This window comes from Lissotriton helveticus, chromosome 10 (assembly GCF_964261635.1).
Source record: "Lissotriton helveticus chromosome 10, aLisHel1.1, whole genome shotgun sequence".
NCBI classification, from domain to species: domain Eukaryota; kingdom Metazoa; phylum Chordata; class Amphibia; order Caudata; family Salamandridae; genus Lissotriton; species Lissotriton helveticus.
The window spans coordinates 33425136-33448707 of NC_136071.1; the positions used below are offsets into that span (position 1 = coordinate 33425136).

Genomic DNA, 23572 nt, shown 5'->3' on the forward strand with positions numbered 1-23572 from the left:
ATAGATGCTTACGGGGTAAGTAACATTGTCCTGCTCGGGGTCGCTGCACTAATTTAGTGCCCCTGCCTGTCAGAAATGCTCTCAGGCCTGTGGTGGAAAGTACCACCTGTGTTCTGCAGTTCTGGTTTCATACATTTAATTGGGCAGCCACTTCAATCCTTTGCCTTTTTACAAAGGTTTCAATGGAACATTACCTGCATGGTTTCGCAGCAAGCAGTTATGTAGTGACTACGTAATACCATATGCCCCACTTTTATCGCACAGAATGATCAAATATACTTATTATATGTTTCACATCAAAGTATGAGAGCCAGTGGCCTACTACAGACTGCGTCTTTCCAAAAGCCACGCTGCATTTGTTCATAACTGACATTTTTTCCATTAAACGATAGATCACACAAACTGAGGGAACCCGTCCCCAATCCTTTTAACATTTGCCCAGGTGATTCATCAGACTTGGAATAAGAACAGAAACCATCCTCTTGCGTGCCCCATGCTGCCACAACTGTGCTATTTAGATGGAAAGGCTCAGAGGGCAATATAGTTTTGTCTGTAGGTACGACCAGGTGTGAATGTAGAAGATGAACTTTGGTTCAACGGAGCCGCGGGGAGGCAACGACCAGGAGAGGCGTGATCTTGACGTATGTTTGACTACAGACACGCCTTCCCACCCCGTTCAGAGGCTCATGGGGCATTTTCCTTTATAAAAAAAAAAAAACAGTTTAGTAACATTCACCTAGATTCATCATTGGCATGTTTTGCGAGTCTGTAATAGCGATTATTAAGGAATCGCTATTACAGACTCGCAAAACGGGATTCAAGTAGAAATCGCAATATTTATTGCGATTCCTACAGCTTCCTTATTTGCGATTAGCTAATTGCTAATCGCAAATAAGGAATAACTCCCCATTCATTCCTATGGGCCTAGGCCCATAGGAATGAATGGGAAGACATATCAATGTGCGAATCGCTATTAGCGATTCGCATTTTGAGTTTGCGATTTCAAGGGTGCAGGGGTTTCCAAAGGACACCCTGTTGCACCCCTGAAATGATATTGGACGCTGGTGTTACGCACACACATGTCCCAAGGACGTGTGTGTGTGTAACATACAACTTAGAAAAATGCACTTAAGTGCATTTTTCTAAGTTTCTGCTATTTACCACGAGGTTTGACTTCGCAGTAAATAGCGGCCCAAAATTGCAAATTCGGAATTTTTAAATGTTTCATGAATTGCATTTAAGGAATCTCAAATAGAGATTCCTTAAATGCAATTCCTCGCAAAATTGCGATTTCTATATTAGCGATTTTTGCATTTGGGATGATGAATCCCAAATGCAAAAATTGCGCTCGCAAAGGGCCAGATTCTCAGAATCTGGCCCTTTGCAAGCGCAATTTCCCTTGATGAATCTGGCTGATTGTGTGGAGTTTTCATTGTAGAACTTGGTGATGCCACAGTATGACATCACTGAGAGATTCTGTGAAGACAGTCAGTTGAAGAAGCTGGAGGTCGCTGTACACATGTGGATGTCCTTCCATGAATAAAGGCTTTAATTCATTAACCACTGCCTCTGTGGTTACTACATTTCATGGCGACGAGGGTGGGTTCTGCGAGGTACCTACTGAGGTATTGTATACAGTGCATGCATAACTAGGGACATGCACTTCATGTAGTATTACCTCTTGTACATACTTTGTTTTATTGGCTTAAAATATATTTTCGAGTGTAGAAGGGATCCTTTTTGGTCCTGACGAAGAAGCCAGGGGATGGCTTCGAAACATGTTGACGACATAGGAGACACTGCTCATAATGGCATGCTGTCTCCACCTCATTCCCCACTTTTAATAACACCAGCCCAACGGAATATTAGAGTTTTCTCTTCCAATAGGGCCAGGTGTTTTTTAACTTTTCACTCCTTCACTCACTCCTGACCCTTCCACTCACTTTTCTACACCACACATAGTTTTGTTTAAAAAAATCAGTGCACCAAGGGCCCTTTTGGTGTGTGTGAGGGGTATTTTAACAAAGCTGCGTGCTTCCCACCACTGTAAGATACACACTTAATCTGGGCGATCACGATTATACATTAGTTCTGGGGTGGTCCCCTTATGTTTCTTGTATGAAGACGAACTTTCTCCAGGGCAAAGGTTCTGCATCTGGAGTTCCCTTTAAACACACACAACTAGGATGCCACTTAGACCCGCATCCCACTGGAATACTTTATGTCCCAGCAGCGTAGGGTGGGACACCAGGAGGAGAGGGTAGGTGCTGCATCTTGTCCCAGAATGCTGCATGTGAGCGAGCTCGTACCGTGCGGTTCCAGCAGGACTGTTGGGAGACGAAGGCCAAGGAGCCGACATTGTGTGACCGGGTGGTGGATAGCGGCCATCGGTCCACCCTGACTCACCAACTCCTGGCACACCATTACTATGGGAATGTGTATCCAGCATAGTCGGACCCCATGCCAGCGTAGGATCAAAGACATGCCCTCACAATCTGATGCCCTGAAAAGGTAGTAGAGGCTGGGCAGAGGTACTTGTGTGACAGACATGCAAATCTGTGTCGATAGAAGGCAAATGGGGTGGAAGGAGAGAGTCGCATCTCGGACTGCAGAGACCGTTGTCCTGTCTTGTAGTTTGTCTGCCGCTGTCCTTACATCTGGCTTGCTGTTGTGTCGTCTCAATTCTATATCGACTGGTCCACCTCCGACGGCAGCTGGTAGGGTGTAGGCATGTGGCATGTGTGTGCAGAGCAGAGGCAACCTCTCCTGTCACTAGTTAACCGTGGTGCTTGAGAGAATGGCAGGTGACGACTTGTCCATGCATAGATTTTGAAATTTTCAGGCTTCTGGAATCAAATAATGTCTTGTGCTCTTTTTTTGCAGATGATTCACTCCACTCGGAGAGCAGCTCCCTGTCGGAATCTGCCAGCCATGAAAATGGTGAGTTTCAAAGATCACGCCAGACCATTCTCAGGCACGCTTGCCACTGGACTTAGGGGGTGGGGGGCACTCAGCAATTCAGGTGCCTCAGCTCACCAAGGTTGAGGCCATGTTAGTTGAGTCTGTGTCTTCACCAATAGTATGGGTCTACTCTGAGCCCTAAACCCCAGCCCAAAAACAATACCACAAACACAGCCTCCCCCCCCCCACCCTGAGCCCTAAACCTGGCCCCAGTCCTGAAAACAGACCCTCTCCCCTGAGCCCTAAAACTCTGCCCCCAGCCCTAAAACTACCCTGGCCCCAGCCCTGAGCCCAAATAACTGACGCCACGGCCAGCACTTCGCTGTGGACTGCGCCACTTCCATATAAAGGCCTGTAAATTATGACCTGTAGAAAGCAGCACCTTTTTTCAGAGCTACATCGACCTCCACTACTTCCCCTTCCACCTTGAGTCCTGCTACAGACACACTTTCCACGGACCAGAGGGTTTGATATTTGCTGTCGCCCACTGAACAGCCTACAGTACTCGTCAAGGTCTCTGACCGACTCCTAACTAAGACGAATACTCTGGAAAGTGGACGCAGATAACCCTAAACCTAGTGCCTTGTGACACTAACCCGCTACTTAGCACAGCCTTGTTTCCGTGCGACCAGTGCGTCCATCACACGGCGACCACCGTGGACTTAAGTTGTGCACCAAATGGGTTGGCGTCAAGTCATTGTCTCTTCAGGCGCTAAGTGGCCAAGGTATTGAACCTGAAGTATACAGAAGGGAAGACAGACCTGTGGAGGGATCTGGGGCTGTGGTTTGGAAGGGCCACCTTGGCAGCCAGTGATAGGTGCTCGGACACGCGCTCTACCTTACTACCCTCTGCCCAGCTTAGACTATCCTGGCCTTGTTGACTTCCGTGACCTGGGCTGGTCAGGCTGGATTTCATCTTGAGAGTTTCCTCTTTCTTGTGTTCTGACACTCTGCTGTGTTTTTATTTCTTTTCTCCAGAAGAGTTGCAAGGCTTCTCCGGGGCCAAGCCTCACCTGCTTCCCGACCGACCCTCCCCACCGCGCGGCCGGGACCACATGCGAGCCGTGTCCAGCAGCCCTGACCGGAGGCCTGGCTACAAGTTCTCCCCGGCTGAGATCTACTGTGAGATGAAGAACCGACGCAACTCCGTGGCCAGTCCCACGAGGTAAGAGGCACGCAGGGGGCTTGAACATCACTGGTGGCCTCACAGGAGCTGCCATAGGAGCAATTAAACACCAGACACATTAATGAGGGGCAAAGGCTCTGCCTTGGGGCAAGAATAGGAGGAACTGGGGTATTGTTTGCCTTCATTTTGGAACCCTTTTCTCGTTAGACCCTGTTAGGGTATATCTGGGTAGTTGTACCTGAGCTTTGCCACTGAAGGTGGATCTGTGTTAGGTGTCTTGTTCTTTTAATGGGTGGCTCAGAGCAGTGGTAAACATGCTGGTGAAGTGCTTGCAATGGCTATCTTACTGCCTTGAGTTAATATGTTTATGGAGTTCTATAAATTAAGGAAAAAAAGAATCTGAAGATGGTGACCAAGGGTGGGAGCTTCTGGGGGATGCCCTTAGTGGGAAGATTACAGCATCAGTAAACTCTGGCCACACAGGCTCCATAACACTGTATATTTACAGTGTGACTCTATTACACATTCACACTCTCCCACTATGCAGGGATTGGGTTCAAAAGTTGTACTGTATCTTTTTTTATTTTGGGGGACGTAAAAATGCAGCATCGATCTTAGGAGTGCTGATGAGGTCTGGGCTGTTAGGAGTGAATGCAGGGTCACCGCACGAGGAGAGATTGAAGAGAAGCGAGGGTTGGAGCGAGCACTAACCAAAGCTGTTGAGGGGTTGACGCCTGATGAGCAAAAGACCATACGACCATGAAGGAGAAGGTGTCAAATCTGAGGCTGTCATGTTTTCAGCTACCCGAGATGGCGTGCACCCATTGGAATCCAGTCTCTTATGTAATCTGAGGCCACCCTGCTTCCATGCAGACATACCTACCGGGGTAGCATGGGTAGGACGCGGACTGATATTCACCCAAAGAACTTTAAAAACTTGAGAAACAAAGCACAGGGGAATAACTGAGGCCCCCGAAATACAGGGGGTGGGGCAAGGATCCTTGTTTTGGAGGGGGCCCCCTCACCCCCCCCTCACCCCCCCTCTGCCCCCCCTTCCCCCCACAATGCCATGCCCCTCCCCCCCACAATGGCATGCCCCTCCATACCTTGCAGAATGCGTGCAAGGGCTCGGATTAAGAAAATGGGTAAACGCTCTGGAAAGGCACTCTATTTTCTGGAGCAGGCCACCAGCAGCATAGAGGGCCCCCAAACACTTCAGGGGGACCCCATTGAGCCCCAAATCAATGAATATATGTGCGCTCTGGAAGATGACGGATCCCTCATCACATTTTGCGGGGGCATCATTGTCTGATACACCACTGACGGAGCATCCTCAGTCATAGTAAATTGGTTCAGAGTTCAGTAATGGGGGGTTTTGGTGCTGGGAAGTGGCACAACCTGGTTTCCCTCCTGCCCCCCATCCCCGCTCTCTGAAAATGAAGTTCTTCGACCCAAAAGACTGAGGGCCTAATTTATAAGCCTCTTGTGCTGCCAGTACGTAAATATTTCCCCTATTAAGAGTGACGCACCAGCGGTGCAAGGGGCTTGTAAATAAGCCCCTTAATCTTTAAACCCTTGCGTGCTTTGGCCGTCACTAGCACTAACTCGGTAGTGCTGCGCACTTCCGTTGGCTAACGCTGCCCCGCCCACTCGATAGAACTCCCGCACTGCAGCAGAATTTGCGCCGTGGTTAAGGAGCTAAAGGAAAAGAGACACGAACACAGATCACTGAGGTCCGCCTTCAGTGGCAAAAACTCAGGTACTCGAAAAACAATAGAAAAAACCCACCTTGATGCAGAACCACATCAATGCCTCACACCAATTGGTGCCACGGACCCACGTCTCCCACATCAGTGTCTAACAAGAATAGTTGCTGTGGAGCACCGAGGTTAACACGTCAGCTACTTTGAATTAAACGTCGTTGCCAGACTTCAAAATATAAATTGATTTTCCCAATTGAGCGTTCGGCTCGACTAACTAGTGAGCTTTTATAGTCGTCGTTATCACTTCAAGAACTGACGACAGAGTCTCGTTCAAAATTTGGAAGTCATATTCTTGTTTGATTGAAGTCACAAAACTCGAGGATAAAATTTCCTGTTATTTTTGTCAACTACTCGTCCTGAAGATGGTCTGACTGTCTCATCGCCAACACAGACCGAAACGTCGACAGCGGCATCTTTTTCCTCAAACATTTATTGTTCTGAAACCTCTGTAAAGATGTCAACATAGTAGTTGTATGGGTTAACTAACGTCACCTTTCAAGCTATGTTTGGTTGCTTTTTATCTCTTCCCTGACTGGAACTTTGACCATATATTGAATATATGACCTTCTTTTGAAGTATCCTTTCGCCCCGTGTGTCACTTTTGAAATTATTACTTGTCATTATTTGTGAAATTTTCTACCAAGAAGTACATTAACTGTTTTTGATTGATTCTGTTGTTCACCACTGATTAGGGTGTACTACTGATTAATAATCTCAAATCAATATCCCTAATAAGGATTCAACAAACATAACCCTTGCAGGCAAAAACTCCTTTTTTTCATAACCAGAATAGGGGCACCGAAAAGATGACCATGAGATTTCAGGCTCAGACGAGAGACCGATGCAACACGTGGGGGCCTTACCCGGTATAAGTAATGATGGACGCTACATATTGCACCTCCTGCGACTACAGCCTTCCAGTCGTGGTCAGATTGGGGCTCTTCACATGTGTGGTGCAGAATACCTGCAGTTGCATGGGCGCTACACCCTACTCACCGTTATTATATAGAACTTAATTTGCAAACAAGCACTTAACCACCAAAAAACAAGCGTTTGAACAAGAACCCCCTTCTGCTGTCGCTGGAAGAAGTACAGGCTAGACCTAAATCCAAGCCCTGTGAAGACAACCGTAGGAATGCTGAGTTTCAAATTGACTACTTTCCAAGCTGCCCTACTTTTTTCTTCATAAAGACACTTGCATGATTACCATTAACTCTTAATAAGCCCTTTTATGTATTCTGACATACAGAAAACGCGACAGACCTCTGCGCTGTATGGTAGGTGGGAAACCTTAACGTTTCAGTGTCCCTGATAAATGAACTGAGCCCTTCAAGTGTTTGCACAATGTTTGCGGTGGTGGCGTTGAAACACTTGTATTCTGCATGTGTGCCAGTATCTAAGCGTCTTGGCTGCTAAAGGGGGTTTCTTTTCTTTGATGTCTGGAGGTGTCTAGCAGAACAACTGACTTATTGTTTCTCTGTAGGCTTACAGTGAGCATTTAAAAAAACCCTTTTCTGGGCGCCAAGACGGCCTTCAGCACCAGACCGATGAAAGCCACAAAAGGGTTCCAGGATTTCACAAGATGATTCTCTTTACCAGGTGCCACCGTCTCGGAGACCGAGGACTGTATTGAAGGTGCGGGCGTACACCACCTGATGCATCCAGTTGGTACCCAGTGGTGCCAAACTGCAGTAGATTACCCTGTCCCTCATCAAAAGTAGCTGAGAGGCTAATAGTCACAAGGTCTGAGCAACTTAGCCAATATAATCATTGTTAAGGCACAAATCATGAAATCCTTACAAAAGGGTGTATCATGAGATACTTCTGGATGGGACACCACTGCACTACTTAGCACACATTCTCCAGTCACTACAGATTCAGACCTGACCTGCTGAAATATTTTTTTGGGTGGGGGAGGGGGGGGGGTTGAAACAGGGTGCAAATGATTGTTTAGGTCATAAGTAATTTTTGCAGCGTGAATATTGTCTTGATTAGACAAGCAGGATGGAACTGTAGCGTGCTCTTTGAGCAGTTTCACATTAATTACGACAGAGGAGGTTATGAAAGGCTTGACCACGGCCAAGTCTGGGTCTCCTCTGGATATTTGTCCTCCAAGGATAATGATACTCCTAGCAACCAGCTGTGTCCGATCGATCACAGACCGCTTTTATTCGGTCAATACTCACTGGTTCTATTCCATCAATATGGAAGGAGGCCTTTGTGCGCCCTATTTTGAAAAAAGCCTGCGGCGGACGCCTCCATACTCGGAAATTATAGACCTATTTCCCTTTTACCACTCCTGAGTAAAATCCTGGAAGGGATTATTAATCTTTTTATTCCAAAACAAAATGAGAGAGTAAGGGTATTAAACAAGGTGTAAGGTAGGAACTCCTGGTCCCCTGCTTCAATATTAAACAACAAATGGAGGAGTACCCCCTGGAAGAGTGACAGAGAAAATCTCTGCACCCCGAGCTTAGGGCTCAATGGAGCACAGTGTGTCCAACCTTATGTCAGGACAAAGCATGTCCTTTTTGAAGACCCCTCACTCACCAACCTGGTTGGTGACATGCTTCATCATCGGGGTCCCACCCCGAAGGCCGAGTGCCAACAGGGTGTGCTGCGACACCTGATTACAGTGGAGCGGGTTTTCTTTTTCTTTTATATGTGCAGTGATTCTAAAAGGTGAAAAGGTGGATTAAAAAGGGGACAATACTACTCACTGCAAGACTTTATTCTTGAGTGATTGCACCCCGATAAAATTAAAGTGTGACACCTGTGTCTAATTAGGTAGACTTTGATGTCTGAGACGTGTAGTGTTTAGTTAAAATAGCGACGTGTGCTATGTGATTTTAAAATTAGGTCTACATGTTTCAACCATCTTGCGATTGTGGGTTTTCGTCAGGACCGTAGGGAGTGATCCGGGTGGTGCGCACACGCTAAGGTGCGTCCAGTCCTCGATCACGTGAGAAAAGTTGGCCCACAAAATTATAGACCTACACAAAAATACAAAAGTCTTCTCCCCACTCCGGAAGAAAAACTGAGACAGCGGTATAAGCCGCTACATGGGTGTCCGAGTTCCAAGAGTAATGCTCACGTCACTCGTGGCTTCTGCTCATCGGACCGAAAACCTACTTGGTTCCAGTTCGGTACACCCCGTGGAAGTCCCTGGGTCGGCTCGGTTGTCCGTCAAGAGGTACCGACGGTCCGAGCGGTGCCTCCGGTTTATCCTGAGCCGTTGCCAGGTAAGGTCAGGCAGCTTCCTTTGAACAATAAGACATCGTCTGTCAAAGGATGTTGTATGAGGAAGGTGGTATCATTTAGATCCATTATATTGTATATGTATGTCTTTTGTAAACACAATTTTTTTCATTGCAGTAGCATTTCAGTAGTAGGTCCTGATGAAAGCACGGTTAGAGTTAGCTAACCATTAGTGCTGAAACATGTTGACCATGTTAAGATTCTAGATAGTTATTTGTTAACACTATCTCTGCACTGTCCTTTTAGTTTGAACTATGAGATACAACAATAAAGTTAGGTTTCTCATAGATCAATTTTAATACTTTTCACTTTGTTCACCTGAGCATTGCACTATAAAATCCCATTGATTACCATCTGTTTAATCTGGTAAGAACCTACTTTTAAGTAGAGATCACATACTCGGGCGTATCGTGGGCTGATAACAAGTTTGCAGCCCCGTTAAAGCTTTGAGTGATGTGGACAAGGAAACCCAGATGAAGAAAAAGATCATCAAGTTTGGTGACTGATGAATATCCAAGGAAGATATAAGATTTATTTCTTTATTCAGAGTGGGTTGTTTCATGTTTTGTGAGAGATCAGATAATGTTTTTTTAGACCCGTGGATACTCTTGTTGTTGTATATCGATATCACTATGGTGCCTACTTCCTCCCCACCCACCCTGATCTTTCGTGTGGTTTGGGCAAAGCTTGGGGGACAGGCATACTCTAACACAGCAGCAGCTCACTAGTAATGACCCCAAAGACTGGCCCATAAGCCCATTCAGTTGTGTTTTTTCCCCAGTAAGTCCATGCTGGTAAAGGTTGGTGTTGGCAGCAACAGTTTTCATCTGCTCTTGTTCGGGTGCAGTCTCTCAGTTCGTGCAGAAAGAGAACCGCGTCACCTGCATGGCGACTCTGGTGGGATCCTGGCGTGGGTCGGTGCTATCGGCCTCTTCACACTCTTGAACTTGGGTGCAGAGCGGGAGACCCCAGGTGGTGGTCTAGACCCCTGCAGGATCACCAAAGCTAAGCAACGTGTTCGGCAGGCTTGTTAGTGGCCACGCGCTCAGACCAATGGAGGCGTGTGTTCATCTTCAGTAGTTGGGGCCCTGGGGCTTATGCAGCCTCTGCTCGTCTGTGGCAGTAGCAGCCTAGGAGGCAGATTCAGGCGGGCGGCTGATTAGTTCTTCCTGAACAGTGTCATTTTGTAGATTGCAGTCGTCAGCAGTTATGGTCTGGAGATAAAGGAACTAATGGTGGGCACCTTGGATGGCCGCACTAGGCTCATGTGGTTGATTTTAAGTAATCGAACAATAAACAATGACATATCTCCAGGCCACACAATGACCACTTGGTGTGGTGAATACTTTTTTAGGCAACTTGCGGTGAGGTCCAAATGGGAGTCCTGAGGTCCCTCCAGACTTCAGGTGAGGACTTACTTCACTCCCTGTTAGTAGTTCGCTACTCCTGGGTGCAACACACCCTGGGAACTCACTGGATGTCTATTCTTGGACAGTCTTTCCTCCAGCTGGGCCGGGCACATTCCTTCCCTCTCTGAGCAGGCACGCAGACACTCTAGGGGCTTAGGCAGATCCTCGGTTCGCCAACAAGTTGCAGACGTCATGTGATGTCGCCTCTTCTCTGAGAAACTGGTTCTCGTCAAGACCTCACCCTTGGCCACATGTCCGTCCTCGTATCCTTTGGAGCACTCCGTTCCTCAGTCATGAAAGACTTGGAACCGGAACAAAGTGGGGTGGGGGGTTGGATCTCTCTTTCATACACCTTTTCCAGACGGGATGTGGGATCCACTGTCCCAGGTTTCACTTGGCTCTTTCGGGTGTCATTTCCAAGTTGCTCTCAGACGCGGCCTTTGTGCAAAGTGATAGTTCTCACAGCAGGAAGCAATGGAGCTGCCTCCGAACAGGAGGATCCAAAACATGGGCACAAGGAATTGAGCGTTCTTTGCACCTCGCTGCCATCGCCTTCCCGAAGCAGTATTGAAAGAGTCGGAAGGTTTGGCCCTACCTCGGAATATCGCCCCCCTTGAAAAGCAGAACCTGCAGTCCTATCACTCACCCGACCATCTACAAACTGACACTGTTCAGGAAGAACTAACCGGCAGCCCCTCGCTAGCAAAGGCTTCATGGAATCCGTAGGAGTATCCCAGTCTCCATTCTCCTCACTTAACACCATCGATGCTGGTGACGGAACCACTCCGTCACCAGCCACGGATGCGCTGTGCTGTTGACGGAGTGGTTCCGTCACGGCCCGGCCACCGCGCCTGCGGGTGCGTTCTATTGAACGGGCGGGGCCGTGACGGAACCACTCCGTTACAAGCACAGCGCGCCCGAGGCTCGTGACGGAGTGGTTCCGTCACGAGCATGACGGCGCCGCGCGGCCCCTCCTCCCCCATCGCGCTGCGGCGGAATTACCGCCGCAGCCAAGGCGTTAAATGTCTTGATCTCGATCCTCCGGCTTCCTAAATCCAAGCAATACACGTCCACTGTCAGAGGAGCTGTCTTCACCGCCCAGCGTGAGCTTTGGTAAACCTGGGCCATCCAGATTGGATCCCACTGGCTTCAATACTCAGCACACAGTCCTACCCAGGGCCGGCTTTAGGGCAGTGCGACTGGTGCGGCCGCACTGGGCGCTGACCTGTGGAGGGGGGCACTGACCTCAGTGGGGGTGCTGTTTTGAGTAATAACTTATGATTGGAGAGATGAGGGGCACTTTCCTGGTGGTATGAGCAAATCCAAAGAGGCAGTCATGGGGGATGGGGGCACCAAAAATGATTGTCGCACTGGGCGCCACCAGTGCTAAAGCCGGCCTGACTACTACCATACATGTGCTACAAATGCACTGTGCTTACATACACACACACACACACTCATCACACGCGTGGAATGTCAGGGCTAGGTTCAGGAGGGGTCAGTGTACTAGACCTCACTCCTTGACAAAGAGAAACAGGGTTGGTCACACTATAAATTCACACAAAAGTGATTCAACGGCTTTACAGAATATGCACAGGGCAAGAATGGGAGTCCATTGCCCAGTGAGAGGACACGCTTGGTGTGCCTTTCCAGGTCAAATGACAAGTCCTTAGGCCTTGCATTGACACAGACTGGCCTAAGCCTTTGCGCTTAGCATGACTCTAGGACCAACATAAAGTTGGGATACCAGTTTCACCTGCAGCCGTGCACTCATGGGAGGGGTACACACCCATTACCATGCAGGGGACGTTCCCATCTCAATACAGAAGTTTCCTCTCATCTACTTGTGATACGATACATTTTAGTGGCAAATTTTTACTTCTGAAATCCATTAAAAAATGGCAGTCCTATAAAAACCTGTAAATTTGGCTCATCTTGTGTTTGATTAAGGATTGCTCTGTAAACATCAGATACAAAGTTTGCTTTTGCTGCTTCATTCTTAATTGCTAACTTCATCTACGAAACAGTATTCCAGCTCATCGGGTGAAAATAAGTGATATTCAGAACTTCCAAAGCGATATTTAGTGTTTTTGAAATCTAAACGAGTATCCTGAACTAGTTAAAAGTTCATGCTGAACATAATCTCTTGAGAAATCATTACCAGGCCTAACGATGCGAAATCCCCAAAGTACAATTGCCCCAGAAGCTTTATGGTAGGTACTTATTAAACAGGTTTCTGATTTCATTGCTTGCACTCGAAAATCCTTCTACAGGTTTACCAGTCTTTTTAGAACAGCTCCTTTAGTTTTATTATGTATGTATGTGTGTGTGTGTATGTAGGGAATTTATAGAGCGCAGGAATCCCCCCCCCCCCCACCCCTCCCCCCGAAGGGGTTTCTCCGCACTAACCTAGAAAACAAGTCAGACAGGCACAGATTCCACATAATACATTTTTTTTAACCCGTTTACTGCTTCGAACGTTCAGCGCCAGTGCTGAACGTTCGAAGAAACGGGTGCGGCCGCGTCGGCCAGCGGACGTGCGCAGCACTGGCAAGGTAGTGCTCGCGACGACTGTTGGCCGAAGGAAGCACTAAAGTGGTTAAAAGCTATTTATCCTGTGGCTAGCTTGCATGCATGCAGGCTAGGCTGAGGTACCGTAGTCTCACGGCTCTTCACCGAGCAGAGAATATGCCTCTTTCGCATTGCGTTATTGTATTCTCCTCCATGCAATAATGCACATGCAGGCTCCGGCTGGGCGTGGAGGTTTAGGGAGCTGTTCTGTTTAATGACCACTCCAAGACAGAGCTAATGTTTAGATCTCTCCAATCTTTTAAGTTGTAGCTAAATTCTGCAGATTTTCTTGAATTTAGAAGAGAATTTAGCAATATTAACGTTTAAAAAGTGGCTTCTTGCATAGAAATCTGACGTGTTTAGACCACCATAGAGACCATTGGGGGTTAGAGCAAAAATAATGTCATCTGTAAATAAGAAAGTAAGAAATACTCTGCTAGTTATTGGAGCGCGGTGGAAACATTCTAATCCCAGGGAACATCCGAGGAAAACCATAAGCATATCATTTTTTTTTAAAAGACGGTGCTTAAAGGCATCCTTGTTTTAACCCATTGTGTGTACTAATACAAGTCAGACTTTTAGCAGGTCCCATTCACTCGCGCTTTTACCCTTGCGTAGCCTTGCTGCTCCTTGTGCCTCCGTGGAGGAGAACCCCTTGTATCTCCATCCGTGGTACTGCACACCGACCTTTACAGGCATCAGTTACAGAACTCCCTGATCTTGACACAAATGGGATAAGCCTGTGCCTCTGTCGGAGTGCATATGGCTGCACAGCGGCATACGTTTTAAACAGCGGTAGGATAGCAGTGTTTAAAATCTTGGACATCAGGATCTCCTAAGGGGGCTTGAAGAAGCAGCCCCTCAGCCCAAGATCCAAAATCAAATTTGTATTTTAATATAGTGCTCATGAGACCACAAGGGTCCCCTTTTGAACTATTGAATGAATGTGGCTTTGCAGCACTTACGCTGCCAGTATCCTTCCTGCTCGCTGTTGCATCGTTAAAGAGCATACGCAAGCATTTGGTTTTATCAACTGAGAAGCTTTGTGCACAGACGTGCAGGCTTGTGGTGGTCCTATGAACACACTGATGGGCTACTTTTCTTGGTAGCTTCATTTGACGTCAGTCCGCCTGCTGCCATTCCTCTGAAGGCCTGCAGACAGATGCATACCTATATTAGATGTTGGGGGAGCAGCCATTTGTTACGCGTGCAGGATTAGAGAGTTTTGAAAGACTAGACACTTCTTCATAGCCTTTGGCTACCGCCTAAGGGAAGTGCCTTCCAACATCGACTATTGGTATTGTTTGAGGATACTCGTATAAGTGGAGGCGGGGATTCCATCACACTTTTTCCTACCACTCCTCACTTTTATCCGAGGTAGTGGCCTTCCACTTTACTGCCTGAATATTCTAAAACAAACCTTTTTGCAACTGACTGTCAAAGCCCACGTATTCCTTGCATAGATATACGCCAGGAGACCGCGGATGCTCGGCTGCAGTGGTGCTTCTAGGGGACACTTGTTTGCAAGAGATTCGAAGAGCAGCAACATGGGGTTCAGCACACATTAGTAGAAGCCACTTTTGTGTTGAGATTCATGCCGCACAAGAATCTGCTACCAACACATCACACCCTCTCCTCCTTGCGAAGTAAAAGCAATGCTTTAACGCCTTAACCGCACCGGTTTTTCCGCCGCGGTCCGGGCGTTCTAAAGGGTGGGCGGGGCTGCGTCGGCCATTGGTCGTGCTCAGCACTGGGGAGGGAGTGCTCGCGACCGCCAACGGCCGCCGGCAGCAGGGAAGGGGTTAAAATCTGACGACTTGCATCTAAATCTGTAGCAGATTCACAAAGCAAAATAAAAAATATTACCGGTCTCAAAGGTCCTGTGTCCTGCGTTGCTTGCTGCCGTGTGTTTATTTTGCTTTCTGCCTCGCGTATGTGTTGTGCATCGTGCAGGCTTGTGGAGTGAGCAGTGTGTTCCTATGTTGTATGTGGTTAAATGGAGGGGCAGGGTGACTCCATAGCCTAAGACAGAGCACGTGACATGCCTGTGCTATGGAGCAAGCAGCCCCTCTTCGTGTGAGAGGGAAGGGTTACACACTGTCTGCAACACAAATGGAGGTAGCAGGAAAACAAACAATGATGCCGTCTGTGTCTGGTGCATTCAGGGACATCTTAAGGATTTTGGGGGCCCAGGGTCAAACGTATTTTGGGGGCCTCTGTTCAAAACCGCTTTTACTTCATAATCCAATTTAAGCTCTTTCATGCCCCCTTTGGCCGATTCACTGAGTGCATCTGTGCTCTCGTCCAAATTCTAAAAGTGTTTACATCTAATATTCAGGGATAGTGACAATATTGTAACACAGCGGCAGTTCACTAATATTACCCCAAATAGTCTGTGGTACCCTCCCATTTCTCATTTATAAGGTCCTATTTTGATCTAAAAAACGTATTTATGGATGTAGCATAAAAAAAACCAAATTTCTCTGCAAAATGTCTATAATAGACTCTCCCACAGCAGCCACATAAAAAAATTAAAGCAAAACGGTATTTAAAACTATGATTTGCTAAGGAATTATTCAGAATCCTCAGGAAAGACTCTGTAGAACAGGGTTGGCCCTATCAGCCCTCCCGCTGAAAGGCTGGGGCCCTGGGCCAGAGCCCACATTGCCCATGCCTTCAAACGTCTCTGGATGCATTGTGAACTTCGGGGTCACGGCCCCCCTGCAGCTAGCCGCCATTTTCTATCTTCGACTTTTACAGGAACAAAATGCAATACCCGAGCCTGGCCTCTAGGTGGCAGAATAAGTACAGCATGCAACTCTGCAATCAACGTGAAACTGCTTCTACGTGCAAGTAACCTTCTTCTGGCAATGAGATGCAACTGGCTTTCTTTCAGCAGGGGCGTTGCACCAGGAGCTTTCTTTCAGCAGGTGTGATAAATGGCGGATTGTGTTTGGTCTGTGATGCTGAACCATAGCCTGTCTTGGAGCAGCAAAGCTTTGCTTATGAAGGATTGTCACGAGAGGGGCTCTGTATTGATGCCCCTTTTAGGGCATGGATTGTAGGCCTGGAGGTTGTGTCTGGCCTTTGTAAAGTGTATCGCTGCCACCACTGTGGCCCGTGACAGTGTGAAGCATTTTAGGTCTAGCGTTAGCCAGGACCTTTTGATTTTAATACAATTTTATATACATGTAATCTACTTCTAGGCGCGTGCAGCCAGCCCTCTTCTTTCATTGGTCTGTTGGTTTCTCATTCACATTTGCTTTCTGGCCTCTACAGCATACGTCATAGGGCAGTGGGTCAGCCCCCTTCAGCCATTGCCTGACTTAACTGTGAGTGACAGCTTTCTGCTCTTTCACAAAGAGCACATCCACACACAAAGTAGTTCCTTTCACTACCAGAGACCTCAATAACAAAGTGTGCTTTATGGGACCGCACAAATGTTACTTTTAGCAAATGTAGATTTTATATATTGTATATTGGTGAGGGTACGGCAGCTCTTCAAAAATAAAGTCTTACAAAAACCATGACCCAACTTAAAAATCGTTGGCAAAGTCAAAAGTCTCAAAAGTTTAAAAAAAAGTTATTACATATATTTATTACAATCAAACAGTTTAAAAATAATTCATACATAAACACATTTCATATTGACATTTTTTAGAAAACAGTCTGTTTTCTAAAAAATGTCAATATGAAATGTGTTTATGTATGAATTCTTTTTAAACTTTTTGATTGTAATAAATATATGTAATAACTTTTTTTAAACGATTGTATTGTCTGGTTTTTATTACCTTGTGTTTTTGCTGACGTAATTTACCTTATGATTAGTTAGTTGTCAATAGGTCTAGATTGATTAGTTTACTCCATATTTTGGGTAACTTTGTGCCTTCAAGTTGGGACTTCTTTTGACTTGTGATCTGTACTTACCCTGTCCCTATTCTAAATAGTAGGGTACCTCCCTCTTTTGTTACTAAAGTCAAAAGTCTGGCAGACAATTCTACATCTATTGGCTTTCCCAATGCTGGCCTAACTTGGTGCAAGCCAGGACTGATGTTTGATTGTTCTTCGAAGGCCCGTAGTTGTGCAGACGCGCTGTGGTAAGGCCTGCGCTTGTGCACAGTTGCACGGTGGTTGGTTTGGAACAGGGATACTGTGTGCAGACTTGTGTTTGGGTGAGAAACTTTTCATTATCTTGTATTCAAGCATCCACACTGGGCAAGGTCTGTGCCTACAAAAGGGCCTTGTGCAAGGGACTTTGAGCAAACCCGTGATCTGGTACGGGTGCTGCGCAGTAGCCTATGCTAAGGTTAGCGTGTTGTTTGAAGGATTCTGCTTGGTGGGGAGGGTCGAATACGCAGGTAAGGATAGTGTACGTTGACTAAAGCAGAAGTAGAGATGCTATGAACATCTCTCAGGTTGGACCACCCGCCTCTGTATTAAAGCCAGCGATGTGCTGTTTCACACTGAGTCTCTGCCTGTCGCTAAAGCTCCTTCCACCATGTCTCTTCTAACTCCCTGCTACTCCCTGCAGCCCGACAAGGACGTTCCCAAGAAGCATTTCCAGTTTCGAAGGGAGAAGTGTCCCTGCGACCCCAGTGCTGACGAGGAATGCGTTGAGTGGAAACCACTTGAGGTAGGAGCCGTGCATCCCACTGCTAGCCTGTGTGTACCCCAGGATAAGTCTGTGCAACTTAAAAGTCTTACTTCTACCATCTGCTTTCTTCTGGGCTCTCTGAGGATACAAGGCTATTACTAGATGAGAATAGGGTCATTCAAAGCCTTTGAAAGAATCCAAAGAATTTATTGTTTAAGGCGGCAGTGTGGGCAGAGGAGATTCCACGGGTTGTAAATATATATGTAAATGTAAATCCGTATTTGTAAAGCGCAAACTACTCACCCTTACGGGTCTCAAGGCGCTGGGGGCCGTCATGGAAATTAAATTAGCTTTTGCCCAGAGTCACATGGTGCTGAGCTGAGCTGCCGCCGGAGCCGGGGATCGAACCTTGTACCCTGTGCTTCGAAGTCAGCTGCCCTGACCACTGCACCACACCTCTCCAAAGACCTTGGATTTAGTGGTATGTTCCCAACTCCTTTTCTTAGTTTTCCGCAGAGTTATTATATTGTGGCCTATGTGCTTAGGCATCTACAAAGCTGATAGTGTGAATGTTTTTGGGCTGGCACAGCTGCATGCATGAAGCATCTTTTGCACAGTGCAGTCTACCTTAAACTCCTTGTTTTCAACACTAGAAGCCAGTTTAAGGTTATCACGGCAGATGTGATATGGCGCAGATGCTGTAGCCCAAAGATGGTGCATGTCAGACGCTCCTGTGCTCTTTGATTGCAAAATGCGTTGGCCTGGGGGCCAAGGTTGCAAAGGTCCATGCACGTCATTGGCACCACGGTGATGGGCCCTATGGCCTGTGTGTCGTGGGTAATGACAGTAGGACACTTCAAGAAAAGTGAATGAATGGGCTCACGTTGAACACAAGGATATGAATTGTTGCAGACAATGTGTTGCGTTGGTTCAGCTTTCTGATCCAAGATTTCAACCCTTAGTTTGGGTGCCGCGAAGCAGAGCTTGTTCTGATGTATCGATTAATGGATCCGAGACAAGTAGTTTTGTATTCGTAGTTGGCCGTCAGACCTTCCATAATCATTAGGTTGATCTGGGTGTCGTCAGCTACTTGTGAAGCCAATCTTGGAGGCAGCTAAGATGCGGACCTATAGGCTCAAATGCACATTGTCCATGTTAGGTCGTACGGGGCATGAGATTTTGTTGGTCTTTGAGAAGGAGGAGGAGAACTCGTCCTGATCGGTGTGGCTATTTAGGATGAAGTGAACTAATCTAAAGCCACAGCGGGATCGAGTAGTATTGGGATGCAGGTCTTCGCTCAGTCCCAAGCTGGATGCCGCACCTCTGCTTTGTTCAGCAAAGGCGTCTGGGTACCTATAGTATTGCAGCGTGGATATTTTCTGGATTCACATGCTGTGCATTATTCCGCCATCTAGTGATTGGGTCCGGAATTCTTTTTGTCCTTCTACTATTTTTGTTTTTTGTTGGTGGGCATCGATAGACCTCAATTTGGTGACCCCTTGTGACGTTGTCGCGTTTCCTCTGGAAGCTCATAGTTTGGATGTAAGCTCGAGCGAGACTTGCTGAGGTTGGGGTTCCTTGACCTGTGCAAGGAAAGCAGCTAGGCCTACAGTTAGTTGGGATCCCTGTTTTTTTAATCGAGAGCTGTGATTGCATGCTTGGCTTTTGTAGGCCCTGCGTTGATGCTTATGGAGAGTGTTTGAGTGAGGTGGCAGAGGCCATAATACCCATCTTAGTAACTTCTGTTCCCGGAAAGGCAGGATTTTCATAGCCCACACCTGAAAGGTTGTAGGTGAATTGTTTGAGGTGCAGAAGTGTTGGAGGACCTAAGGAGATCTATAGAGATCTGATCCTGTAGTGGTTTCTCTTCTGTGCTGTGCAGGGAGTCTGTTTTGTCCTTCAATAACCTCCCAGAGAGTTCCTGAGGAGGCTGAGTTAGAGAGGTGGGCAGTTGCTGGAGGGGAGCCCCTTGGTCATGTGTAAATCACGATTATTTCCTTCTAGTTCATTTCCTGCATTACCAGTTCTCTGCTTTTCTTGGCACAGAGTATTTGCACATCTGTAGCTCCGCTGTGCAGCACTTGTTCAGCCACTGCGTAATTTAACCTTCTACCAAAACCTTTCCTGCGTTCCTCCTCGAAGGTCCATATTACGAAGCTCCACAGCAAACTCCTGTTTGGTTGTCGATTTAGCTGGTTTAGGTTCATTGGAGCGGGGCGTCTGGTAGGAGCACACCTGGTCTTTGTCTTGGTGAATTATGTCGTTTTGGGGATGCTGCAGAATCCTTGAAAGTTGGCTGGTGAGATCCTGAGTTTATTTTAGACCGAGTGATGAGAACCGTGATGCCAATGTTGAGTGGGGCTTAGAGCTGACTTCATTGGAACTTTGGATGTTGGGAGGGCAGGGGCTGTCGCGGGGAGCAGGTGATAGTTTGTGATGCATGTATTTGGAGTCCAGGAGAATTGAGGCTACGAGATGAAACACACGTTCATCTATATCCTTCGCCGTTGCTCACACGTAGGACGGATCATCTGTAGAAGCAGTCACTTCAATGAGTAGTGTTTAAAAATAAAGGTTTTTGCAGAATGGATGCTGTCTACTGTGAAAGTGCATTGTCCACTTTTTGGATGAGGGGGAAGTGAGGATAGTATTGATAGATGTAGTAGGGCTGGTAATGCAATATTCCAGCAGGTGTTGGAAGGATCCATAGTTCATGAGTTTGCAGACAAGGGTTTGGAGGAAATGAAAGGTCATGTTTCCTCTTCCTCTAACAGGGTGGTTGTTTAAGATCTTCTAGTAGTTTGGCAGAGGATACCTCAACATTGTGTATGAAGTCCTTACTGGGCCGAGTATCTGTTAACACTGTATATAGAAGCCTCACTCCGCTAATCTCTGTAGACATTTTGCACGCAAACCTCATTGCGCCAAGTCTCTGGTAAAAACTCCATCCTCCCAGGCCTTCAGAATTCAGGTTGAGTTGTTGGAGTTGTTCTGGAGAGCAGACCTTTAGTTGAGCAATGCAACTCTGTCTAGTCCAGGTTAGCCTCTTTTTGCAATCAGGATGTTTTGGCGTCTGCCCATGAAGAACCTTGACTAGTCTTGGCGTTATTAAAGATGTCTGGGTGGGAGAGAGCGAAACTGGATATTATCCCACTGTGGTGGGGATGTTTCAAAGGCATATCTAGGTTATGTGAATATCTTATGAAATTTAACCACATTGTGGCGAGTAAGTGTCTAATGAACAAGTGGGTGTTTTGAAGGGCACATGGGAGGAGCACGGGCCACCCCTCTCCCCTATCCCAGTGCTGTGGTTTCTATTCTCACGTGCTCCGGCGGATGGAAGTACAGAACTGCATTTTATTTGATCAAATAAATTGAATAAAGAGGAATCAGAGGGCAAAGCAACTAACTCTGGTGTTGCTCTACACACCGCGAGGCATTTGCGCCCTACTTTTCTGAAGCTAATCCTTGTGTCCCAGCTAAGTTTTGGAAGTTTGTAGAAGAACTAGGAGCCCTGACGCTCCTGCAAGGTACCAATACACAAGATCCAGAGACGGTCTAAAAACTGATAACTGACTATTTAACCCATCAGGTCCGAGCTGTCCCGTTAGGACGGTCAAGGGGGAGTTGGCGTGTTTGGGGCTGCCCGTAGAAACACCTGTGATTAGTTATTATTACAACTATCTACTGGTGTGTGTGTGTGCTTGTGGGGAAATGGCAAGCAAGAGCAACAGCTTTGCTATCCTACTGTGTCATATGGCCATCGACGACACCCCACGACCATGCTATATGTAATATCTCCATGTATGCAACAGTTTATCTTGCTGAACATACCCAAAGTGTCTTAGTTTTCAGGATACAATTTATTTTAGGGATATTTGCACAAAGCACTTGACTTAACATCTCATTACACTAGAGTTCTTTTAGCCAGAGATGTTGGGGTTAAAGTTTACTGTACAAATATTTGCACAATGCATCTTATGATACTTTTTACTGCTCTTACCTTTTAAAATGCAGAGCCGTCTGCACAAACGTGGGAGAACGCGCTCAGGGCACGCTGGGGGACAAGAGTAGTGGGTAGTCTATTAACGCAAGGAACCTGACCATACATACAACTGAGAGCAGTGGGCACTGTATGAGTGTAACATATTTGACATCATATGAAATTAATACCACATAGCTAATGAATTCTCTTAAGTAACATATTTTCATTTCACGTATCCTTTTTAGCTTGTCGGCTATTACGCAATTTTTTCTGTATTTTTTTGTATGACTATATTTATACTGTTATGGTTTTTATTGACTAAGTAAAAAAAAACTACTGTCAGCTACACATTGCTAGGCCACAATTTGACTGTCGTAATTTTTCCATTTCAGGCCGGAAGGCGTGGGCCTGCAGAACCGCCAGTGGTCAGGCAGCCAGGACTCCCAAATGGGCTTCCCCAGTGACCGAGCTGCCTTATACACAGCGAGGAGTCGGCGCAGCAATAGCTCGGAGGCTCTGATTGAGCGGACTGCAGGCGAATCATCTGATGCCAACGAGCCGCTGTATGCCTCCATTAAGCCTCCCTTTAAGAGCTCTGAGACACTGACCAGTGACAGGAGCTTCTCCACCCAGACTGCGGCATACTCCAGCCCGGACCCTCACCAGCATCTCCACTACCAGTACGAAAGGCCCGGCACTGCCCGGACCCCCAGGACCAACAACTCCCAGGTCCAACCAAACAAGCAGATCTATGGAGAACTCCTGCAGGACTACTACTTGGGAAAGCAGCAGACCCGCGCGTGGGCGGAGCCTGATGGGAGGCTCTGGGCAGAACCAAATGGTAGGGTTTGGATGGAATCAGATGGGAGAGTGTGGGCGGAGTCTGAAGCGAGAGTCTGGCCAGAGCCAGATGGGATTGGTCACTTCTCGCGCCGGGATGGGCACTCGGCCAACCACCAGGACTTTGTTACTGCTCACCCCGGGGCCCCCCACACCTACGCCTACATGGACAGCCCTGGTCTGAGGAGCCGAGCGGAAGCCCATCGAGCCAAAGTCACGCGCACCAAGTCCTGTGGGCCTCATGTGCCTATCGAGCCCGAAGCCCAGTTCCAGCAGCACTGGCAGCATGAGGCGTCCACCCCTAGGGCGCATTACACACCGCGGTCAAGAAGCCAGCAGAGGTGCCCAGGCCCGGATCCTGCCGACCGCAGAATGCACAAAGCCCTGGCGCTGGAGGGGCTGCGTGACTGGTACATTCGCAATGCCTCGGGGCACAGGCCTCCGTTGGACAGGAGGCTCCCGCAGCAGCCGCAGCATCAGCAGCGCTATCATGACGTCAGCCAGCACGACCAGTACTACTCCAGCTCGCCCATGTCTCACTCCATGAGCTTCAACGGGCCCCCGCTAGCCAGCAGGTATGGAATGCTCTATTAAGCCAAAGCCACTCTCCTTACCCCGTACTTGGTCCTACCTCCAACCCCGCTTCTCCTTTGCACAACCTCTCGTCTCTGCTCTACTGGCTATTGGGTCTCAAGGGTAGATGTGTTTTTAGCTGTAGAACCGCTGCAGTCCCTGTGTTACTTTTGTATTGGAGCCTCCCCTTGTGCCACACACTTCAATGGCCTCTTCGTAGTTCCCCCTACATCACTGGTGGCGTAAACATATTGGATTCGGTCACGTTATACAAGTCCCTGCTAATGTACACTTCAATTACACTTCATTCCGATATGATTGGTGTCATGCACTTTAGTGCGGTCACCACTGCTGTACATGACAATGTTGTCATACATGTACATGAAGCGACTGTTCATTTTGCAAATCACTGGTGGTGTACGTTTTAGGGGTGTCCTGTACTTCACTGCTCCCACGTCACTGGCGGTGTGCATTTTATTAGTGTCCCGCAAT

At 47.4% G+C, this 23572-nt stretch overlaps 1 protein-coding gene across 1 annotated transcript in view; it reads left to right on the forward strand.

Moving 5' to 3' along the window:
- Positions 1-23572, forward strand: part of CCDC120 (coiled-coil domain containing 120) — a 180258-nt gene that overhangs the window by 150666 nt on the left and 6020 nt on the right. The window contains exons 8-11 of the mRNA XM_078664666.1: positions 2884-2940; positions 3940-4126; positions 17620-17721; positions 22060-23082. Coding sequence (XP_078520792.1) covers positions 2884-2940; positions 3940-4126; positions 17620-17721; positions 22060-23082 — 1369 coding nt within the window. The remainder of the gene's footprint in view (positions 1-2883; positions 2941-3939; positions 4127-17619; positions 17722-22059; positions 23083-23572) is intronic.